Here is a 21,600-nt window from a genome sequence, read left to right on the forward strand (position 1 = left end):
GGAACCCATTGGATGTTGGTTTCATTCCCTATTGTTAATTCTGAAATGACGTGATATTCTTTTGTACTTATGTTTTCTCTCCTGGGAACTTTCTATTTTGCTGTAATCATTTCTCTGGCTTCCCTTCAGAAAACTAAGGACAATGGGTCTCCCCTACTTTCCCTTCTTCCTTTTGTCTATATCTTAATAGTTTTCTTTAATAGTTCTTTGAGGCAAGTTTCCCTGGTTCTACTTTTATTGATCTATAATTGACAGATAACATTTTTTAGTTTCAGGTGTACAACATAATGATTTCATATGTGTATATATTATGAAATGATTAGCACAATAGGTTTAGTTAACATGTATCACCACATAATTACAGTTTTTTTTCTTATGTGAGAACTTTTAAGATCTACTATCTTAGCAACTTTGAAGTATAACAATACGGTATTATTAACTGTAGTCACCATGCTGTACATTATATCCCCAGGACTTATAACTGGAAGTTTGTATTTTTGGTGGTCAAATCTTCTGTTTTGTCTTGAGAAATTTTATCAAAATTATCTGATTTGTTGGCATACAGTTGTTCATGGTGTTCTCTTATTTTTATTTCTGTAGCATAGGTAATAATGTTTCTTCTTTCATTTCTGACTTTATTTTAAAATTGAGTCATCTCTCTTTTCATCTTGGTCAGCCTATCTAACAGTTTTGTGAGTTTAGTTGATATTTTCAAGATTCAATTGTTGATATAGTTGATTTTCTATAGTGTTTTTGGTTCTTTATTTCATATATTTCTACTTTATCCTTTACTGTCTACCAAGTCTGCCTACTTTGAGTTTAGTTTGCTTGCTTTTTTTCCTTGTGTTTTTTTAAGGTGGAAGGTTGGGGTTTTGAATTGGGATCTTGTTTTTTTATATAGGTTTTAAAGCTATACATTTCCCTCTTAACATTGTTTTACCTGTCTTTCAAAAGTTTTGCTCTATTTTGTTTTTATTTCTGTTCATCAAAGTGCAATTTCTTACGTAAGTTTTTTTCTTTGATCCATTGGTTATTTAGGATGTGGTGTTTAACTTCCACATCTTCGTGAATTTACAAATTTCCTTCTGTTATTGACTTCTAGTATTATCCCATTGTGATTGAAGACTATACTTTGTATTATTTAAATAAATTTAAATTTATTGAGGCTTGTTTTATATTGCAGTCCATATAGATTATTTAGCTATGTTGAGATAATTCTAAAACCACTAAGAGTTGAAAATGATTGCATCTGAATTTGTGTATATGTGTTTGTATGTATGTGTGTGTGTATGTGTGCAAGTATATGATAGTGGAGGGAATAGAACGCTAATTTTCAAAATAAGCTATGTGGGATTATTGTTTTTTATTTTCTTCAAATCTGTACTCTTATAATTTTGATAAAGACAATAAAAAGAAAATAATCCTTTTGTGACAGGTTAATATTTTGAAGCATCATGCCTTTCTCTTACTCAATGCCTGAATTTTGTATGTGTGCAGAAGTATGCAAACACACACACACACACACACACACATTCTTTGATAGGAAAGTAAGGGAAAGAAGAGAAAGAAACTAATAAGTTTGTGTAGTAATTTAATATATATGTTTTCAAGTATGTTGAGATCAATTTATATGTTTTCTTATCAAGTCTATGTTGTGATTTGTATTTTTATATAGTGGAAATATATAACTGTGTTTTTAATGTCATCATTCATCCACAAAAGCATTTTAGCCTGAGTGTCACTAAAAATTAGAAAGTATGTAATCCAGTTTAAGTTTGTTACATGACTTTTTGGGAGGATTCATATGCAATTTGGTATTTTTCATTTTTTCAGTTCAATTTACTGTTTAACCTTGTCAACAATTAAGAACTTATTAGTCTGTTTTTTAATGTATAGATTGTGGCTCTCCTAGGTTTCTAAAAATTTGTTACAAAATTAAATTATATGTATTTAGTTCTCTGGAGTGTCACACATTCCTTAAGGTTTTGAATCATTCTGCATTTACTGGGTATTTTAAAGGGAGATTTACCTAGAGTATCAAAATGTAATTCAGTCCAACAAGAGATGAACATAAAAAAACAAAACCAAAAACAAAAAACCCTGCAGAGACAGTGTACCCTGTGAGATTTTGTTCTATAAATTTGTGCCAGCAAGGCAGATGGATTAGCTGGTTTCTAGTCATTTCACATATCCTCCACTCTGTTTATAGCTAGCTGTAAGTTATCTTTCTGTGTGTGTGTGTGTGTGTGTGTGTGTAGATGTAAATAGTCAGTGGGTGCTCTCCTAGTTGACCTGTGTAGCAGGCAAATGTAAAAAAATAAAGGGCTGGATTTCTTTCTAGTTGTAACCCTTCCTGTCCAATACTGCACTGGGTTTGCCTACAATTAAAAGTGATAGGCATGGGGCGCCTGGGTGGCTCACTGGGTTAAGCCTCTGCCTTCGGCTCAGGTCATGATCCCAGGGTCCTGGGATCGAGCCCTGCATCAGGCTCTCTGCTCAGTGGGGAGCCTGCTTCCCCCCATCTCTCTGCCTGCCTCTCTGCCTACTTGTGATCTCTGTCTGTCAAATAAATAAATAAAGTCTTTAAAATAAAAAAAAGAAAGGAAAATGAATAGAAACCAAAAATCAAACCTAGAGAGCCAATGCTGTAAGTAATTATTGGTAGATTAAGACTCTCATGGGGGCCATTGAATAGTTTTAATAAGCTTTAGTTTAATGAGGGATGGGGATATTTACTTTAAAAAAAAAAGTGATAGGCAGTTACATGGTGGACAATTATAGTTGTGTTTGGCATCCTTGACTGGAATGGTTTGTTTACACTGTCATCCAACCGTCTCTTGTCCTTCTGGTCCACTCACTTGTCTTTTTGGCTAGTGTATAGAGTTGTGCTTCCTGATAGGGTAACCAGTAGCCACGTGTGGGTATTTAAATTAAGCTTTAAAGTTAAATAAAATAAAAAAAAAATATTTCCTTAGTCAAAATAGCCACATTTCAAGTTCTCAGGATCCATGCATGGCTTTTGGACAGTGCAGAACATTTTATCGTCACAGAAGGTTGTATTTGACATTTTTCCCTGTCGCTGTGGCCCAGGTCACAGCGACAGGCACAGGCCAGTCAGTCTACAGTGGCTTGGTTGCTCTGAAGCTCTCATCAGTCCTGTTCTATAACTGCCCTAAAGCTCTTGAAAATGAGGGAGAATAGTCAAATTTTTTAACTTCCTTCTTTTTTTCTACCAACTTTTGTCCTTCAAAGATATGCGACCTTTGCATTGCATAAATGCTTCTCAGGGGTTTTGCTGGATTTACAACCATTCTTACAGGAAGGCAGGATGATCCTTCAAGGATTTAAAAAGAGGACATTTGAATGACACCTGCCACATAAACATTTTTATCTCCCAACACTGGCTGGGGGACTGAAATCTTCATCAGAATATAATTTTTCAGTTTGAGGTATTCCTCTGTTTGAATGACGACAACTAGGAAAGCACTTAAAGAGGCACACTTGACAAAACTTTCCAAGATTCTCTCCTTCATTAGCTCAGTGGTTTTACAGTGATAGCCCTCATTTCCTTTTCTCTCTCTGTATCACTGAGTTTCTGTGTAAGGGAGAAATCTTGTATTCTTTCAGTTCCGTTGCGAGGATTAGATGTGGGTGGAGAAATCATGGAACCTCTGAATTTTGTTTTCTATGTAATTACAGGACTACCTTGGGTATAAACTCATTTTATATAAATTGTCTGTGAAGATGTGATTTATGAGAAAGCAAGTCCAGTATAATTTCCCACATACATGCAATTGGCAGTTAAAGAAGGCAGGGAGAATGACTCTCAGCTCTGTGGATTCAGCACATAGTGTTTTAGGAAAATATCTGTTTTGAGAGGGGAAAAATGTCCCATACTTAAAACGAAAGAGACAGTTAAGGGCTGAGATCAGTACACTGAATTATTTGACAATTACGAACATCATCATCATTTATGACATCAGATATTCTTGAATGAAGCTGACAGTCATGCTCTCCTCCCAGTCCCATCTTCTGCTCTTCTCATCCCTGACTTTGAGCTCCAGCGCTAGACCCAGTGACAGTCAAGACTCAGTACTCAGTGACTGTCAGGATTTTAATCCATCATGATCACACTTAACCTCAGTCATCCCTCAAAGTGGGGCGCTCTGTGAATAGATTCTCCAGCTAATAGCTCTGAGGTCCCTCATACTTGGCTTTCTTTCCCTTCCTGTCTGCTCTTTAGGATCCTTATATTTACATAAGTCTTCAGTGTTTTTTAGGTTTCATGGTGTCTTCATATTATGAACATGGCTCTCTCGAGGGCAATGTTCCTTATATATCCTTTCCTTTGGATCTGGATGTGGCTCTAGAGGTGATGCTTTCTGGAAGTCTTACTCCCTGGGTGGGTTTTTCTAGATGGTCTTTTTCTGTTAAAAATGGCTGCTGCTTTGAACTTCATATAATATGAGTTTACTATTTCCCTTATGCAGGGTAGTAATCTCTGGACATTGCTACTAGCCAGTCTCTTCGTATATTCTATACTCTGCTCCTCTAATTTTCTGCGTGATTTCAGTATTCATGTAGAGGTCCATCCAGAATCCTGGCTTCCCATTTCCTTGTCTTCACGTTTCCAATGATCTCCTCCTCCATTCCCCTCAGCTTCTTCCATTGGGAATCCATCTCTATCCATCCCAATCAGATGAGGATGACAGTTTGGGACACATGCTTTTTGATATTATTTGACTTTGAAATATGTATTTGTATTATATTAACAAAATCTAAAACTTAAAGAATGAGATAGTAACCTAAAAATAATATAAGTACTGTTAAAATATATGATAGAAAATACTAATTTATATTAATACTCAAAATAAGAATAAAAAGATAAACCAGAATAGGAAAAAAAGAAATGGGATAAAATATAACTAGTTGCTGAAGATTAATAATAACAAATCCTAGGGGAAATAAGATCACGCAAAATTGTTTTAAGGACTGATATATGAAAGCAGGTAGTGTTTATACATGAAATATATCTTTATTCAATTCCTTGACGTCTCTATTGGTGTCATTGCAGAAATAATATATCCTGGGAATGAGTTCCTTGCTCTGATTTGTCAAAATAAAGAAACATTCATGAAAATAAAACATGCTATAGTATTTTTTGCTTCTATAATTCTGTTACGAGAATCGTCTATTTATAAAAGATTTTAATGACGAGATAGAATTGTCAGTGGTATGGCCAGTGTCTCAGTCTGTTCAGGTTCTATAACAAAATACCACAGACTGAGTAGTTTGTAAACAATAAGAATTTATTTTTCACGGTTCTGAAGGCTGGAAGCCCAGGATCATGGCACCGGCGTGGTACAGCGTGGGTCCTCTTCTGGGCTTCGGACTTATTAATGTATCCTCACATGGTGAAAGGGGTTAGGGATTTCTGTGGACTCTCTTATAAGGCACTAATCCCAATCATGAGGGTTTCACCCTCCTGGGCTAAGCACCTCCCAAAGACTGTACCTCCTAATATTATCATCTTTGGGGGTTAGGATTTCAACATGAATTTTGAGGGGACACTTTCAGACTGCAACAGCCAACTAATGTTAAATAAAAACAAAGAGGAGCATCTGCGTGGCTCAGTCAGTTAAGTGCCTGCCTTCGGCTCAAGTCATGATCCCAGGGTCCTGGGATCAAGTCCCACATCAGGCTCCCTGCTTGGCAGGGATCCTGCTTCTCCCTCTCCCCGCTCGGTTCTTGTTCTCTCCCTTTCTGTGTCAAATAAACAAACAAACAAAAAACCAAAAAGAAAGCCCAAATGTTTTGCCTAGTAGAGTGATATGCATGGCTGGAACTCTAAGTATAGCCTTTCTATTATTAACTGTTCATTTTATTTAAAAATTTCAGTTTGTCAGCATGGGCTTTATGAGTATAGCAAACCACTAGGTATATGTACCTCTGAAACCATCATTGCTTGTTGTCATGATCTTGGAAACTTAGATATGTCGGTGGTACCTTATTCCCTTTCCTACATTTAAAATATTTGCCATTCTTTCCCATTATATTCTGCCTTTCCACCTCCAAAAACGTACCAAGAAACCATAGAGCTATAGTTGTTGCAGCATCAATATTTTAAAAATTATTTGAAACATAAATAATGTTAGGTTTTAATAAAAAATCAATATATGGCTAATAAATGGGACTTGAGAAAAAATGAATTTTGATCATTTTCATATTTTATAATTTAATTTAAAATGCAGTAATAATTTTCCCATGTGTAAATATTTTAGTGTTGACATTACTTCAGTTGTATTTTCAGTTCTTTTCTCCATTAATTTTATTTTTTATAATTTTAAATTTTCTAATAAGTTATATAATTTATAAAATTGACAATTTGTTTTCCAAAGTTGATATTTGGAGCTGCAGCCACTTCTGAATCCTACACACACATCCTTACCCTGGTTCTTTAGTTTTTAACTGATGAGCTCACAGGGAAGAAATTACCAGTCAGAATTTAAAGGTTTAAGCCATTTGAATTTTCTGGTGAGCTGTTCATCAGAGACATCCATCTAAAAGATGGAGAATGTTAGGTAGGAAGAGTAGTTAAGCTTTTTAATCTCAATAAACAGAATAGTCTCATGTAAGAAACAATACAGTCTCTCAATCATTTTGCACAGACTCTCTTATTTTTACTTCTCTAGAACCTTGAGATCATCACTTGACAGGGGTCTGGGGGAATTCCTAGAAACCTTTGATTGACTTCTCCTTCGTTTATTTATTTACCTATCTATTTATCTATCTATTTAATTTAATTTTTTAAAAGATTTTATGCACTTATTTGGCAGAGGGAGAGAGATCACAAGTAGGCAGAACACCAGGCAGAGAGGACCGGGGGGTGGGGGGGAAGCAGGCTCCCCGCTGAGCAGAGAGCCCGATGCAGGGCTTGATCCCAGGACCCTGAGATCATGACCTGGGCCTAAGGCAGAGGCTTAACCCACTGAACCACCCAGGTGCCCCAACTTTTCCTTTATTTTTTAAGAAATAATTTATTGAAAGGAAATTTATATAACATAAAATGAACTATTTTTAAAGTAAACAATTCAGTGGCATTTAGTGCCTTTGAAATATGGTGTAACCGTTCTCTCTGTCCCATTTCAAAACATTTCAATCACTGCAAAGCAGTACCCTTTAGATATTAAAGCAGTTTCTCCTCACCTCTGTTTCCATGAACCACTGGCAGCCACCAATCCACATTTAGTCTCTGTGAATCTGTCTCTTCTGGATTATTTCGTATCAAAGGAATTATATAGTATGTGACCATTTGTGTCTGTGTTCTTGCACTTAGCACAGTGTTTTGAGTTTTCATTTTTATGTGGTAGAAAACATGTAACATAAAATTTGCCATCTTAACCATTTTAAGTGTTAAATTGTATTCACATTGTTGTGAAACAGATCTCCAGAACTTTTTTATTGTGCAGATCTGAAACTCTATGCCCATTTAAAATACTACCCTTTCCCCCTCTCCCCTGAAATCTGGGCAACAACCATTCTACTCTGTGTTTCTATAAATTTGACTACTGTAGATACCTCATGTAAGTGGAATTATATAGTATTTGTCTTTTGGTGATTGGATTATTTCTCTTAACATAATGTCCTCAGAGATCGTTCATGTTGTAGCATGTGACAGGATTTCCTTTATTTTTAAGCCTAAATAATATTTATGTCAGATTTTGTTTATCCATTCATCTGTCTCAGTTATTTTGAATAGTGCTATTACGGAGATAGGTATACAAATATCTTTTCAAGACCCTGCTTTCAGATCGTTTGATTGCTGAATTAAATGGTAGTTCTATTTTTAATTTCTTGAGGAACCTCCATACTCTTCTACATGTTGCTAGCACCATTTTACTGTTCCACCAATACTGTACAAGGGTTCCAATTTCTCCACATTCACACCAACACTTATTATTTTCTGGATTTTTGATCACAGCCATGATAATGGATGTGAGGTGATATCTTACTGTGATTTTGATTTGCATTCCTCTGATGATTAGTGTTGTCGAGTATCTTTTCATTTGCTTGTTGAATATCCGTATATCCTCTTTGGGGAAATATCCACTCAAGTCCTTTGCCCTTTTTAAAATTGAGTTAAGATTTTTGTTGTTGTTGAGCTGTAGTTCTTTGTATATTTTGGTTATTAATCCCTTATCAAATACATGGTTTGCAAGCATTTTCTCTCATTTCATAAGTTGCCGTTCTGCTTTATTGATTTTTTACTTTGATGAACAGATATTTTGGGGTTTGATATAGTCCCATTTGCCAGTATCACACTGATTCAATAACTAGCTTTATAATAAGTTTCAAAATTGAGAAATATGAGTTCTTTTACCCTTGTTCTTTTTTTTCAGATTGTTTCATCTATTTGGAGCCTTACTGTTACTTGTGAATTTAATGGCTGGCCTATCCGTTTTTTCAGAAATGGCCACTGGATTTCTGATAGAGATTGCCATGAATTATAGATTGTTTGGTGTAGTGCTGACATCTGAACAATACTAAGCCTGCCAATCAGTGAACATTGGATGTCTTTCCATTTATTTTTGTTCAACAATGTGTTGTAGTTTTCATTGTACAAGTTTGTCACAACTTGCATACATTTATTTCTAGGGATTTTATTCTTTTGGATCTTATTTTATTATTTTAAAAAAATTATTTATTTATTTATTTTAGAGAGCGAAAGTGAGCAAGCACCTATGAGCAGTGGGAGGGGCAGAGGGAAGAGAGAAGCAGACAACTCTTTGAGTGTGGAGCCCAACACCGGGCTTGATCTTACCACTTGAGATGAAATCAAGAGTTGGATACCTAGCTGACTGATCCACCCAGGCACCCCTTGAATCTTTATTTATTTATTTCTTGACAGAGAGAGAGAGATCACAAGTAGGCAGAGAGGCAGGTAGAGAGGAGGAAGCAGGCTCCCCGCCGAACAGAGAGCCCGATGTGGGGCTCGATCCCAGGACCCTGAGATCATGACCTGAGTCGAAGGCAGAGGCTTAACCCACTGAGCCACCCAGGTGCCCCTTGAATCTTATTTTAAATGAAACTGTTTGCTTATTTTATTTTTCAGATTTCATTGCTACTGTGTAGAAACATTTGATTTTGTTTGTCGACCTTGTACATTGCAATTTTCCTGAATTCATTTATTAAGTCTAGCACTTTCTTTGTGGATTCTTTCTGGTTTTCTCTATACAGGATCATTTCATCTGCAAGTACATATAGTCTTACTGCTTTTTTTCCAATCTGGATGCCTTGTATCCCACCCTCTTTTTTGGCCTGTTTGCTCTGGCTAGAACTTTTAGTACATTATTCAATGACATTGGCAAAAAGAGTACATGCTTATATTGTTCCTGATCTCAGGTGGAAGGCTTTCAGTATTTTACCCTAAAATAGGATGTTAACTGTGGGTTTTTCAAAGTGTTCCTTAGTGTATTCAGGAAGTTCTCTTCTGTTCTTAGTGTTCTGAGTGCTTTTATTATGAAAGGATGTATGATTTTGTCAATTTTTTTTTCTGTATCGATTGGCATTACCATTTTTCTTCCTTCAATTAATGTGGAGTATTTTATGTATACACACACACACACACGTACACAGTTTGAAATATGGAACACTTCATAAATTTTTGTGTTATCCTTACACAAGGGCCACTCTAATCCTCTCTGAACCATTCCAACTCCATTGTATATGCTGCTGAAGCAAGTACATTTAATGATTGATTGTTATATGTTGAACTACCTTGGGGTAAACCCCACTTGGTCATGGTATATAATGCTTATAACATGCTGATAGATTTGGTTTGCTAGTATTTTCTTAAGGATTATATTGTCTACATTCAGAGGGATATTGATCTGTAATTTTTTTCTTTTTTTAAAAGATTTTATTTATTTATTTATTTGTCTCAGAGAGAGAGAGCACAAGCAGGTAGAGTGGCAGGCAGAGGCAGAGAGAGAAGCAGGCTCCCTGCTGAGCAAGGGGCCTGATGTGAGACTCAATCCCAAGACCCTGGGATCGTGACCTGAGCCAAAGGCAGCAGCTTAACCAACTGAGCCCTCAGGTGTTCCTATAATTTTTTTTTCTTGTAGTGTCTTCATGTCTTTGATATCACAGTAATGTTGACCTTATAGAATAAGTGAGGAAATTTTCTTCTCTTTTCTATTTTTGGAATAATTTGAGAAGTATTGGTGTTAATTCTTTAAATATACAGTAGGATTCACCAGTGATACCATCTGGTCCTAAATTTCTCTTTTGGTGGGTCTTATTGATTTCTTATCCACTTCTGTGGGTCTGTTCATAATTTCTATTTCTTCTTGGGTCAGTTTTGATAATTTATGTTTTTCTATGAATCAATTTCATCTGGATTATTAACTTTTGATACAAATTTTGATAAAATTCTCTTGAATCCTTCTCTTCTTTTTGTATGGTTGATAGTAATATTCACATTCATTTTTTAATTTTAGTTATTCATGTCTCAATTTTTGTTCCTTTTTCTGTCTGGCTTAAAGTTTTATACTTTTTTTTTTAAGATTTTATTTATTTATTTGACAGTCAGAGATCACAAGTAGGCAGAGAGGCAGGCAGCAGGGGTGGGAGGAAGCAGGCTCCCCACTGAGCAGAGAGCCCGATTGATCCCAGGACCTTGATCCCAGGACCCTGAGATCATGACCTGAGCCGCAGGCAGAGGCTTAACCCACTGAGCCACCCAGGTGCCCCAGTTTTATACTTTGTATAAAATATCTTCATAGAACCAATTTTACTTTCATTGATTTTTATTATTTCTATCTCTTTGTTGATATTCTCATTTTTTTCATACATCATTTTCTTGTTTTTCTATTATTTAGCTCTGTGAACAACAATTTTTTTTTTTTTAAGATTTTATTTATTTATTTGACAGAGAGAGATCACAAGTAGGCAGAGAGGCAGGCAGAGAGAGAGGGGGAAGTAGGCTCCCTGCTGAGCAGAGAGCCCAATGCGGGGCTTGATCCCAGGACCCCGAGATCATGACCTGAGCCAAAGGCAGAGGCTTAAGCCCACTGAGCCACCTAGGCGCCCCTCTATGAACAACTTTTAAAAAAGATTTTATTTATTTATTTGAGACAGAGCGCAAATGAGCATGAGTCGGGGGAGGGGCAGAGGTAGAGGGAGAAGCATACTCCCTGCTGAGCTTAGTACCAGGACCCCAGGATCATGACCTGATCTGAAGGCAGATGCTTAACCGACTGGGCCACCCAGTTCCCTCATCTGTGAGCAGATTTAACACAGTGGATTTAAAGTCTTTCTCTATTAAGTCCAATGCCTGGACTTAATCTTTGATGGTTTCTGTCATTTAGTTTTTCCTTTGACTGGGTCATTCATGCTTTCATATTTCTTGGTATGCATTGTGGGTTTTTTTTTTTGTTAAAAAGTGGTTATTTGAATATTATAATGTGGTAACTCTGGAAATCAGATTTTATCTGTTCTTGATTGTTGAAGGCTGCAGTCATCCATTTGTTTAGTGACTTTTCCAAATTAGTTTTTGCAAAGAATATTCCTTTTGTGTTTTTAACTTTGATAAAGTATAATTTAATCATTTTTTCTTTTGTAGATGATTCGTTTTGTATTGTATTTTAGAAATCTTGCCTCACCAACGATTACAACGATTTTTCTCCTAAATGGTTTATAGTTTTAGGTTTTATATTTAGGTCTTTGGTCCATTTTGAATCAATAGGAACTATTCTTAAAATTTATTTTTCTTTTTAAGAATTATTTTTAGACTTATGAAAATTAAACCAAGTCTTATTTCAAAAAAGGAAAAACAACTTTCAACATCACAAGATAATTTTCTTTCTGAAAATGTCTTTTTTTTAAACTGCTGTTTTGCCAAATCCATAATATCTCATTAGATCTCCAGGACTTATTCATCTTGAATAACTGAAACTTTGTACCCCTTAAGCAACATCTCCCCATATCTCACTCTCTCTAGCCCCTAGTGACCACCATTCTGTTTTCTGCTTCTATGAGTTTGACTGTTTTAGATTCCACATATAAGTGAGATCATGTATTATTTGTCTTTCTGTGTCTGGTTTATTTCACTAAGCATAATGTCCTGTAGGTTCATCTGTATTTTTGCAAATGGCTGAATTTCCTTCTATTTTTAAAGCTGAAAAATATTTCATTATATGTATATACCACATTTTCTTTATCCACATATCCCTTGGTGGACATTCAGGTTATTTCCATGTCTTGACTGTGTGAATAGTGCTGCAATGAATATAGGAGTGTAGGTATGTCTTTGAGATCCTTATTTCAGTTCCTTTGGGTAAATACCCAGAGGTGAGATTGCTGTGTAATTTAGTAGTTCTGGTAACAATACTATACTTTATCCCTGAAATTTACTAAGAGGATGAATCCTATGTGTTCTCACAACAAGGTGCAAGATAACTATGTGAAATGGATGGACATGTTAATTAGCCTGTGGTGTTACTTAATTATGATATGTGTATCAAATCTTCAAGTTGTACACTTTACATACAATTAAAATAGTGTCACAAATTTCTTATAGCGAAAATAATCACAAGTGTAATGTATTTTTTTGTCTGTCAGGTGGCAACATATGACTTCAGCATTCAAGTTCAAATTAATTTCTTCAAGGCTTCAGAACTTTACACTCAATATCGTTTGTCAAATTCTCCTATGATTCCAAAGACAACACCACTTATTCGACCATGTTCTGTTCAAGCTACTGGTATGTAATGTGAAACATTCACTTGGTGTGTTCATATCAAACATTACACTTAAACAGCTTAAAGTTTAAAAATTCAGAATATATTTACTTTTTAAAAATAGAAATATTAGAAAGTAAACTATGATATGATTTCTGTTTGTGTGACTTAAATTGTGCCTGTGAGAATGAATTTTGAGAAATAGTGTAACCAAACCAACGTGAAGTTCACTCCTTATTGAGTTACAGAAACTGCACCAGGTGACGTTGTCACACAAAGACAACTTTATTGAGGAGATCATGGGCAGTAGTTTCTAAAGCTGTGGCTCCCTGACATCAGGTGAAGGGTTACCTTTTGTTTAGGGTTCGATGAATTTTTAATTAATTAATTTTTTGGACAGAAAGAACGTGAGCAGTGGGGGCAGGACAGAGAGAGACTATTAAGCAGATTCCAAGCTCAGCATGGAGCCCCATGCAGGGCTGGATCTCACTACCCTGAGTTCATGACCCGAGTTAAAGTCAAGAATCAGTCGCTTAACTGACGAAGCCACCCAGCTGGACCTAGGATGAATATTTAGCTAGGGAAGCCTTCTTATCCTATGTAGAGGTGGGTATAATGTCACACATGACCCTTAAGGAAATGGGATTACCCCTACATTGATGTTATGTAAATGAGTTTGAAGCCTCTCCTTGGGTAGAGATTTTAGTATTATAATGACGCAAAGGTAATGATAGGTTATTCCAGAGCTCACTCCATCGTCTGTGCAGATATTAGTTGGAAGTTTAGCTCAAAAGTTCTGGGTAGTCTGGGGTGGGTGGGAGGTCTTTTCAGGGCAGTTGCAGTCACCTATAGGGTGGTTTCCAGTGTCATTTGGCTGAGTTAAGAGGTAAGCTGGAAAAGAAGAGCTTAAGGAAAAATGTAAGACACATGTTAGTGAGTTCAAGCAGGTGGGTAGTAAAGGTCAGGTCTTGGGGTCTAGCTGGTGACAATAGTGTGGACATAATCTCAGATCAGTGACTCTTGTTTTAAAAAATTGGTTAAACTAAAAACAAAGGTCAGTTTAGTTATTTATTGTATGTGTAGTTTTAAATGATTAAATCAAAATATAAATTATTAAAATAAAATGTTAGATTTATAATGAAATGATGAAAATTTTATTTAAGAAAATTTTCCCCCCAAAGGGATGGGTTATTAAAGGACTAAGTTCATGTAAAGAAGGATAAGTAAAAACAAAGAAACAAAAGAAGGGTAAGTATATTAAGTTTTTAAGCATTATTTACTCATTTTCTCCAAATATTCAAATATAAAACCAATTCACTCTTTAAACCCTACTTTTGACAAGCTTTGGTTTTGTATTTTATTATATATGTTTAAGTATTTTTCATAAAAAGTTAAGTCTAGTTTAAGCCTTATTATGCAATATTTTGTTTTTATAATTCTGACATTAAGTTATTAATAATAAAATGGTGCTCAATTGATAATTATCCTTGGCACCTAGTAAGAGAAGCCTCATTAAAGTAGCACAGAATATGGAGATTTATTTCCCTCCTGTTTAAAATACAGAACTAAGAATTCCACAGCTGGTAGGGAGGCTCCATGGTTTTCCCCCTTGTTTTAAGATAATCATTTTAAGGAAAAAATTATTGTCTAATTTTGTTTTCTGAATTAGGTAAATTACTTACATAAAAAATAAAATTTACTTACTTGACAAATAAAAATTAATGTATCATCATTATGGAAAATTAGAAGATGTTAGAAACACAAAAATGTCATCTGGAATGCAAATATGTAGAGCATACTATTATTGATATATTCGTATCTTACTCTTTTGTTCTATGCCTTTATTAGTTATTTTTTTTTTTTTTTTTTTTTTTTTTAAAAGATTTTATTTATTCATTTGACAGACAGAGATCCCAAGTGGACAGAGAGGCAGGCAGAGAGAGAGGGGGAAGCAGGCTCCCCGCCGAGCAGAGAGCCCGATGTGGGGCTCGATCCCAGGACCCTGGGATCATGACCTGAGCCAAAGGCAGAGGCTTTAACCCACTGAGCCACCCAGGTGCCCCAGTTATTTTTTTTTTAACATAGTTGCGATCTTACTGCCTGTGTTCGGTTGAAATCTCTTCACTTTTAATAGAAGCTTTTACTTGGATATTATAGACTCTTAATTATGTAAATTGACACTGATAACTATTATAGATTATTTTATTCAATAAGTGTCTCATAGATTATTTAAGCATAATCATAAGGATTTAGTTTTTTTCTTTTATTTTCTTATTCATATAAATATTGTAGTATTGAACATTTTTGTGTATAATACTTTTTCCCTGTTTAGATTTTCTTAAAAGTGAGATTCTCTGAATTGGCTGCATTTCTTCTGAAGTATATACATGTTAGGGATGCTGGGTGGCTCAGCCATTAAGCATCTGACTCTTGACTTTCATTCAGGTTAGGATCTCAGGGTGGTGAGGTTGGGCTCTGTGCTGGGTGTGGATCCTCCTTAAGATTTTCCTCTCTCTCTCTCCCTCCCTCCCTCCCTCCCTTTGCCCCTTTCCCCCCTCTCCAGTGAGCACACACTCAGGCTTTCTCTCTCTCTTTCAAAAAAAAAAAAGTATATACATGTTAAAGCTCTTGATACATTTTGCAAAAGAGCTTTTGTAAAGAGTTATGCTGTTTTACCTCTCCTTCAGTGTAAACTCTAACCAGCATTGAATTAAAGAAATTGGATATTTTTCTATGTGATTGAAAGTACATCATTTCAATTTTCATTTCAACTTCTTTGATTACTTATGAGGATTAAAATTTTTCTATCTTTGCTATTAATATATTTCATATGTAAATTATCTACTCATGAATTTTACCTTTATCATTGTGGTGTTGTATTTGTCTGATAGATGTCAATGATTTCCTTATTTATTTATATTAAATTTTTTCATCTTTACTGTGAATTTTTTCTAAGATTCATTGCTTGGCATTAGTTTTATTTGTTGTTCAATAAACACTTTATAGTGAAATTTAGCTATCATTTCCTCTATGATTTCTAACATTGTTTTAAAGATTAGACCATCTTCCCCATCTTAGGATTTGGTATATATGTAATTCTGTTTTTTTTTCCCCTAAATTTTTAATAACTTCATTTTATTTTATTTTATTATTTGATTATTTTTTAAAAGATTTTGTTTATTTATTTAACAGAGAGAGACACAGTGAGAGTGAGCACACAAGTAGGCAGGGTGGGAGAGGGAGAAGCAGGCTTCCCAGTGAGCAGGGAGCCCAATGTGGGGCTCAATCCCAGGACCCCGGGATCATGACCTGAGCTGAAGGCAGATGCTTAATGACTGAGCCACCCAGGTGCCCCCTTTTTTCTATTTTTAATGGTTTAGAATTAATTCAACATTTTCTATACTTAGTTAATTTATAAAAAAACAATATTGCTGTATTTCCAGAAAGTATTGGAATGTGAAAGCAAACTTCACTTTATTATATAATTTATTGACCCCAAAGTTTACTAATGATTCAAATGATATGAGTATAATCAGGCAGACATATAACATTTTTTCCTATAGAAGTTGGCATCTATCAGACACAGCTTCCAAATTGTCCTTTTCTCCCCCCTTAAGATGCCTTTTGCCTTTGAATTAACATGTAACTTTTGGATGTCATTTTTAGAAACTTGTTCCCAAAGGAAGCTGTTTTTGTTTGGAGCTTCCCATTTTTGTACTTTCAGTAAGTCACATAGGTAGGAAGTATCTACATGAGGAATTTTCATTCTCCTACCAGCAGTGCCTCATAAATCCATAAATTCTAGATACTTTTGAGTGGCCATTTGGACAGGTAATGTATATCAGGGTTTGTTTTGTTTTATTTTTTTGAATAGTCCACTGGTGATTTCCACTTTTATGTTTGCAAGGATGCTTGGTCAAGTCCGTTATTCCCTGAGCTACACCCTCAATAGAAGGATAATCTCAGTAGGAGGGTCACAAGCTTTCTGTTATCTCTCTTCTCCCAAATTACATGTATATATTTTAAAATTAAAATAGTGCTAACGCAGAATTGGAATCCATTATCTGCTTCTCAGGGCTTATCCTGCATCCCAGAGGCAGTAACTTTTTTCATTAATTATCTAATGAAAACACTTACTTAATGACAAGCATCTTCACTCACTTGAAACATTAACTCCCATTATCCATTTTATAATGTAATTATAGTTTAAATTTCAATTAAAATTTTTATCGGAGATTTGTTATAACAATATATTGTTCATTGTTAAGCCAAGTAGTGTAACTGCATAGTTACTTTATTTACTTTCCTTCAACTTTTTTTTTTTTATTCCTGGAGTTATTAATTACTCAATTGTCCTTAGATATTTGACTAAATCCTCCCATGCCTCAAAGCTCTCCTTTATATTACGCTTGTCTGGACAATGTTCCACATAGTCTAGTCTGTCACATAATAATGTCATATCTAGTTATTCTCTTGAAGTAATCTTCCTGGAGCACAGCAACCTCCTGCTTCAACATGGACTAGATACTTTCCCTGCAGCAGAACTTTTGTCTAAGATTTCCTTTCACTATAATTGTGGGGATTTAAAAAAAAACTCTTTTCTGTTTTAAATCTCCTGTTTTTTCAATCTCTTGCCTTCCTGTTTCTTGGTTTACTGCATTGTTTAGGTAGATTATATCTTCCAGGGGCTTCTAAAGAAAGGGCATAAGGGAGCTAAGTTTTGAGAATTTCCATGTCTGAAAATATCATTGTTTTTCCTTTCACACTTGAATGATAATTTGGTTTAGGATAAAATTCTGTTATTTCACACTGGTAATTTTAGGTGAATCTCTTGTTCTATGTTCTTGTGGAACTTTTCAATAGAAATTCACATCCTCTGGTTCTATAAAGTTTTCATAAACTATTTCCTTGAAAAGTTCTTCCCACCATTTTCTATATTTCTTTCTTTAAGGCTTTATTGGTTGTGTTTTGTACATCTTGGATTATTTTATATATTTTAATTATCGTATATTTTCTCTCTTCTTGTCCTTTCCCTTATTTCTTTGTTATACTTCTCAGGATATTTTTCTGACTTGATTATGTCCTGAGAAATTATTTTGACAATTTTAAACTAATGAGAGTTAACTTTTTTCTGATTGTTTCATTACCTATAGACTTCTGAAAGATAAAAACAACAATTTTTATCTCTACTTGTATTATGATGATTTCTTTGACATTTTCTTCTGTTGCTACATTGTCTCATTTTTTGCTGAATTATTTCTCCTTCATTTCTTCTTCATGTTGATGAGTTCCTTAAATGTTTGTTGATTTTTGCCTGTTCTCTTACGATATTAGTGAATCTCACAAAGCTGGCTTCATTACCAACTATTAAATCATTTACTGACAATCTGGATCCCAGTGAATGTTTAAGGAGGTCAAAATGTTAGTCTATAAGACTTCAATCTTGAGCAATTCAGTTTTTTTGGAAAATATTTCTTCAAATTAAAAGGATAATAGGTTAATATATCAACAACAATATGCATGCATATTTGATAACCAGATGAAATGGAGCAATTCCTTGAAAGACAAAATCTGCCAAAACTTACACAAGAAGAAATAATCTGGATAAGCCTCAGTATATTAAAGAAATTGAATCAATGATTAGTAACCTTCAAAAACAGAAGGCACCAGGCCCAGATGGGTTCTTTGGTGGACTCTATCAAACATTTAGAGAAGGGGTGCCTGGGTGGCTCAGTGGATTAAAGCCTCTGCCTTCGGCTTGGGTCATGATCCCAGGTCCTGGGATCGAGCCCCACATCGGGCTCTCTGCTCAGCAGGGAGCCTGCTTCCTCCTCTTTCTCTCTCTCTGCCTGCCTCTCTGCCTACTTATGAGTTCTGTCTGTCAAATAAATAAATAAAATCTTAAAAAAAAAATTTAGAGAAGAAGTTATACCACTTCTCTATAATCAATTCTCTACAGTCTCTTTCAGAAGATAGAAACAGAAAGAATACGTTCTAACTCATTCCAACTCGTTTTGAGGGCAGTAGTACTATAATACCAAACCAGACAAAGGCAATACAAAATGGCATACCAATATCTCTCCTCAGCATAGATGCAAAAGTCCTTAACAAAATATTAGCAAATCAAATCCAACAATGTGTAAAAAGAATTATGCACCATGACCAAGTGAAGTTTATCCCATGTGTGCAAGGTTGGTTTACATTCAGAAATCAATGCATTCCATTATATGAATAGGACAGAGAAAAAAAAAATCACATGACCATATCAGTAGATTCAGGGGAGATAAAACATTTTATAAAATCTAATACCCATTCATGAAAACAACTTAGTAAGTGAGGACTGGAGCAGAACTTTCTCAACTTGATTAAAAAAATGTATACAAATACCCTGCAACTATTATCATTCTTAGTGATGAAAAACTCATAGCTTTCTCAGTAAAGTCAGAAACCAAGCTAGGATGTCCCTAGCTAATGCAATAGGACACAAAGAGGAATCAACAGATACACAGATTAGGAAAGATGAACAACTCTGAATTCATTGATGACATGATCATTTATGTAGAAAACCCAAAAGAATTAGTTAAGAAAAACACTTATGGAAATAATAAGCTAATATAACAAGGTTGCAGGATACAAACTTAGTGTACAAAAGTCAGTTTTTCTCCTATATACAAGCAATGAATAAATGGAATTTGAAATTAAATACAAAATACCATTTACATTATCACCCAACCAAAAATGGAATACTTAAGTATATTGACAAGAATTGACAAGTTCTATTTGGAGGAGGTGGTGAATTGAAAGGGTGCCTGACAGACTTTGGCCTGTCTCCCTGAGCCCTTCCTGAGACCTCAGTGGTGTCTTCTGTGCCATCTTGTTGCCAGCACTGCCGGGTGATGAAACTAAAACAAGGTGCACTTTGTCTGGATTGAGGTTGATTCAGCTATACATCCCCTCAACCACCTCTCACCAAAATGACTAGTAGAAGGAGGAACACCCAGCAGAAGAAAAATTCAGAGACTGTGCCCTCTGTCACATAACTATTGGATATGGACATAAACAGTATGTCAGAAAGAGAATTCAAAATAACTATTATCCAGGCAATGACCAGGTTGGAAAAGACCATTAGTGGCAACATAGAATCTCTAAGGGCAGAAGTGAGGGCTGATCTGGCAGTACTAAAAAAATGCTATCAATGAGATCCAGTCTAATCTAAATACTCTAACAACTAGGGTAACAGAGGCAGATGATCAAATTAGTGAACTAGAAGACAAACTGATAGAAAAGAGGGATCAGGAGGAGGCCTGGAACAAACAGCTTAGAAGCCATGAAAACAGAATTAGGGAAATAAATGATGCCATGAAATGTTCCAATGTCAGAATTATTGGGATCCCTGAGAGGGTGGAGAAAGAGAGAAGACTAAAAGATATAGGTGAACAAATTCTAGATGAAAATTTCCCCTATCTGGAGAATGGAACAAGTGTTTGTGTCCTAGAGGCAGAAAGGACACCCCCCCCCCCAAGATCAACAAGTCTAGAAAGACCTCCAGACGCTTTATTATGAAATTCACAAATCAGAATTTCAGACAGGAGGTCTTAAGGACAGCTTGGGGGAAGAGATCCTTTATGTACAGAGGAAGGACCATCAGAATAACTTCAGACCTGTCCACAGAAACCTGCAAGCCAGAAAGGACTGGCAAGACCTATTCAGGGCACTAAATGAGAAGAACATGCAGCCAAGAATACTTTATCCAGCAGGGCTGACACTCAAAATGGATGGAAAGATAAAGAGCTTCCAAGACTGGCAAGGTTTAAAAGAGTATGTGACCACCAAGTTGGTACTAAAAGAAATATTAAGGGGGGTTCTATAAAAGAAGAAAGAACCAAAGAGTGACATAGTACAGAAATTTACAGAGACAATTTATAGAAGCAGGGACTTCACAGGCAACATGATGTCAATAAAAACGTATTTTTCAATAATCACTGTCAGTGTGAATGGCTTAAATACTCCCATAAAATGGCACAGGATTGCAGACTGGATAAAATGACAGGACCCATCCATGTGCTGTCTGCAAGAGAAACATTTGGAACCTAAAAATTCACCCAGACTGAAAGTGAAGAGATGGAGAAACATCTTTCATGCCAATGGGCCTCTAAAGAAAGCTGGGATAGCGATTCTCATATCAGGTAAATTAGATTTTAAGCTAAAGACTGTAGTCAGACATACAGAAGGACACTACCTCATTGAGGTACCACCTTACACCATTTAAATAGCCAAAATCAACAGGCAGGAAACAACAAGCGTTGGAGAGGATGCGGAAAAAGGGGAACCCTCTTACACTGTTGGTGGGAATGCAAGTTGGTGCAGCCACTTTGGAAAACAATGTGGAGATTCCTTAGGAAATTAAAAATAGAGCTACCCTATGACCTTGCAATTGCACTACTGGGTATGTACCCCAAAGATACAGATGTAGTGAAAAGAAGGGCCATCTCTACCCCAATGTTCATAGCAGCAATGGCCACAATTGCCAAACTGTGGAAAGAACCAAGATGCCCTTCAATACACCAATGGATAAAGAAGATATGATCCATATATACAATGGAATATTATGCCTCCATCAGAAAGGATGAATACCCAACTTTTATATCAACATGGATGGGTCTGGAGGAGAGTATGCTGAGTGAAATATGTCAAGCAGAGAAAATTAATTATTACATGGTTTCACTTATTTGTGGAGCATAAGGAATAACATGGAGTACATTAGGAGGAGGAAAGGAAAAGTGAATTGAGGGAAATCGGAGGGGAAGGTGAACAATGAGAGACTGTGGACTCTGAGAAACCAACTGAGGGTTTTGGAGGG

General features: G+C 35.6%; 1 protein-coding gene across 1 annotated transcript in view; it reads left to right on the forward strand.

The window, feature by feature from the left end:
- The window catches only part of CFAP47 (cilia and flagella associated protein 47), a gene marked incomplete at its 5' end in the record, with an annotated part of 422,483 nt that overhangs the window by 90,872 nt on the left and 310,011 nt on the right, over positions 1-21,600 (forward strand). Inside the window, one exon of the mRNA XM_080795480.1 lies at positions 12,622-12,763. Coding sequence (XP_080651606.1) covers positions 12,622-12,763 — 142 coding nt within the window. The remainder of the gene's footprint in view (positions 1-12,621; positions 12,764-21,600) is intronic.

The sequence above is a fragment of the Martes martes genome, assembly GCF_963455335.1.
Source record: "Martes martes genome assembly, chromosome: X".
NCBI classification, from domain to species: Eukaryota; Metazoa; Chordata; class Mammalia; order Carnivora; family Mustelidae; genus Martes; species Martes martes.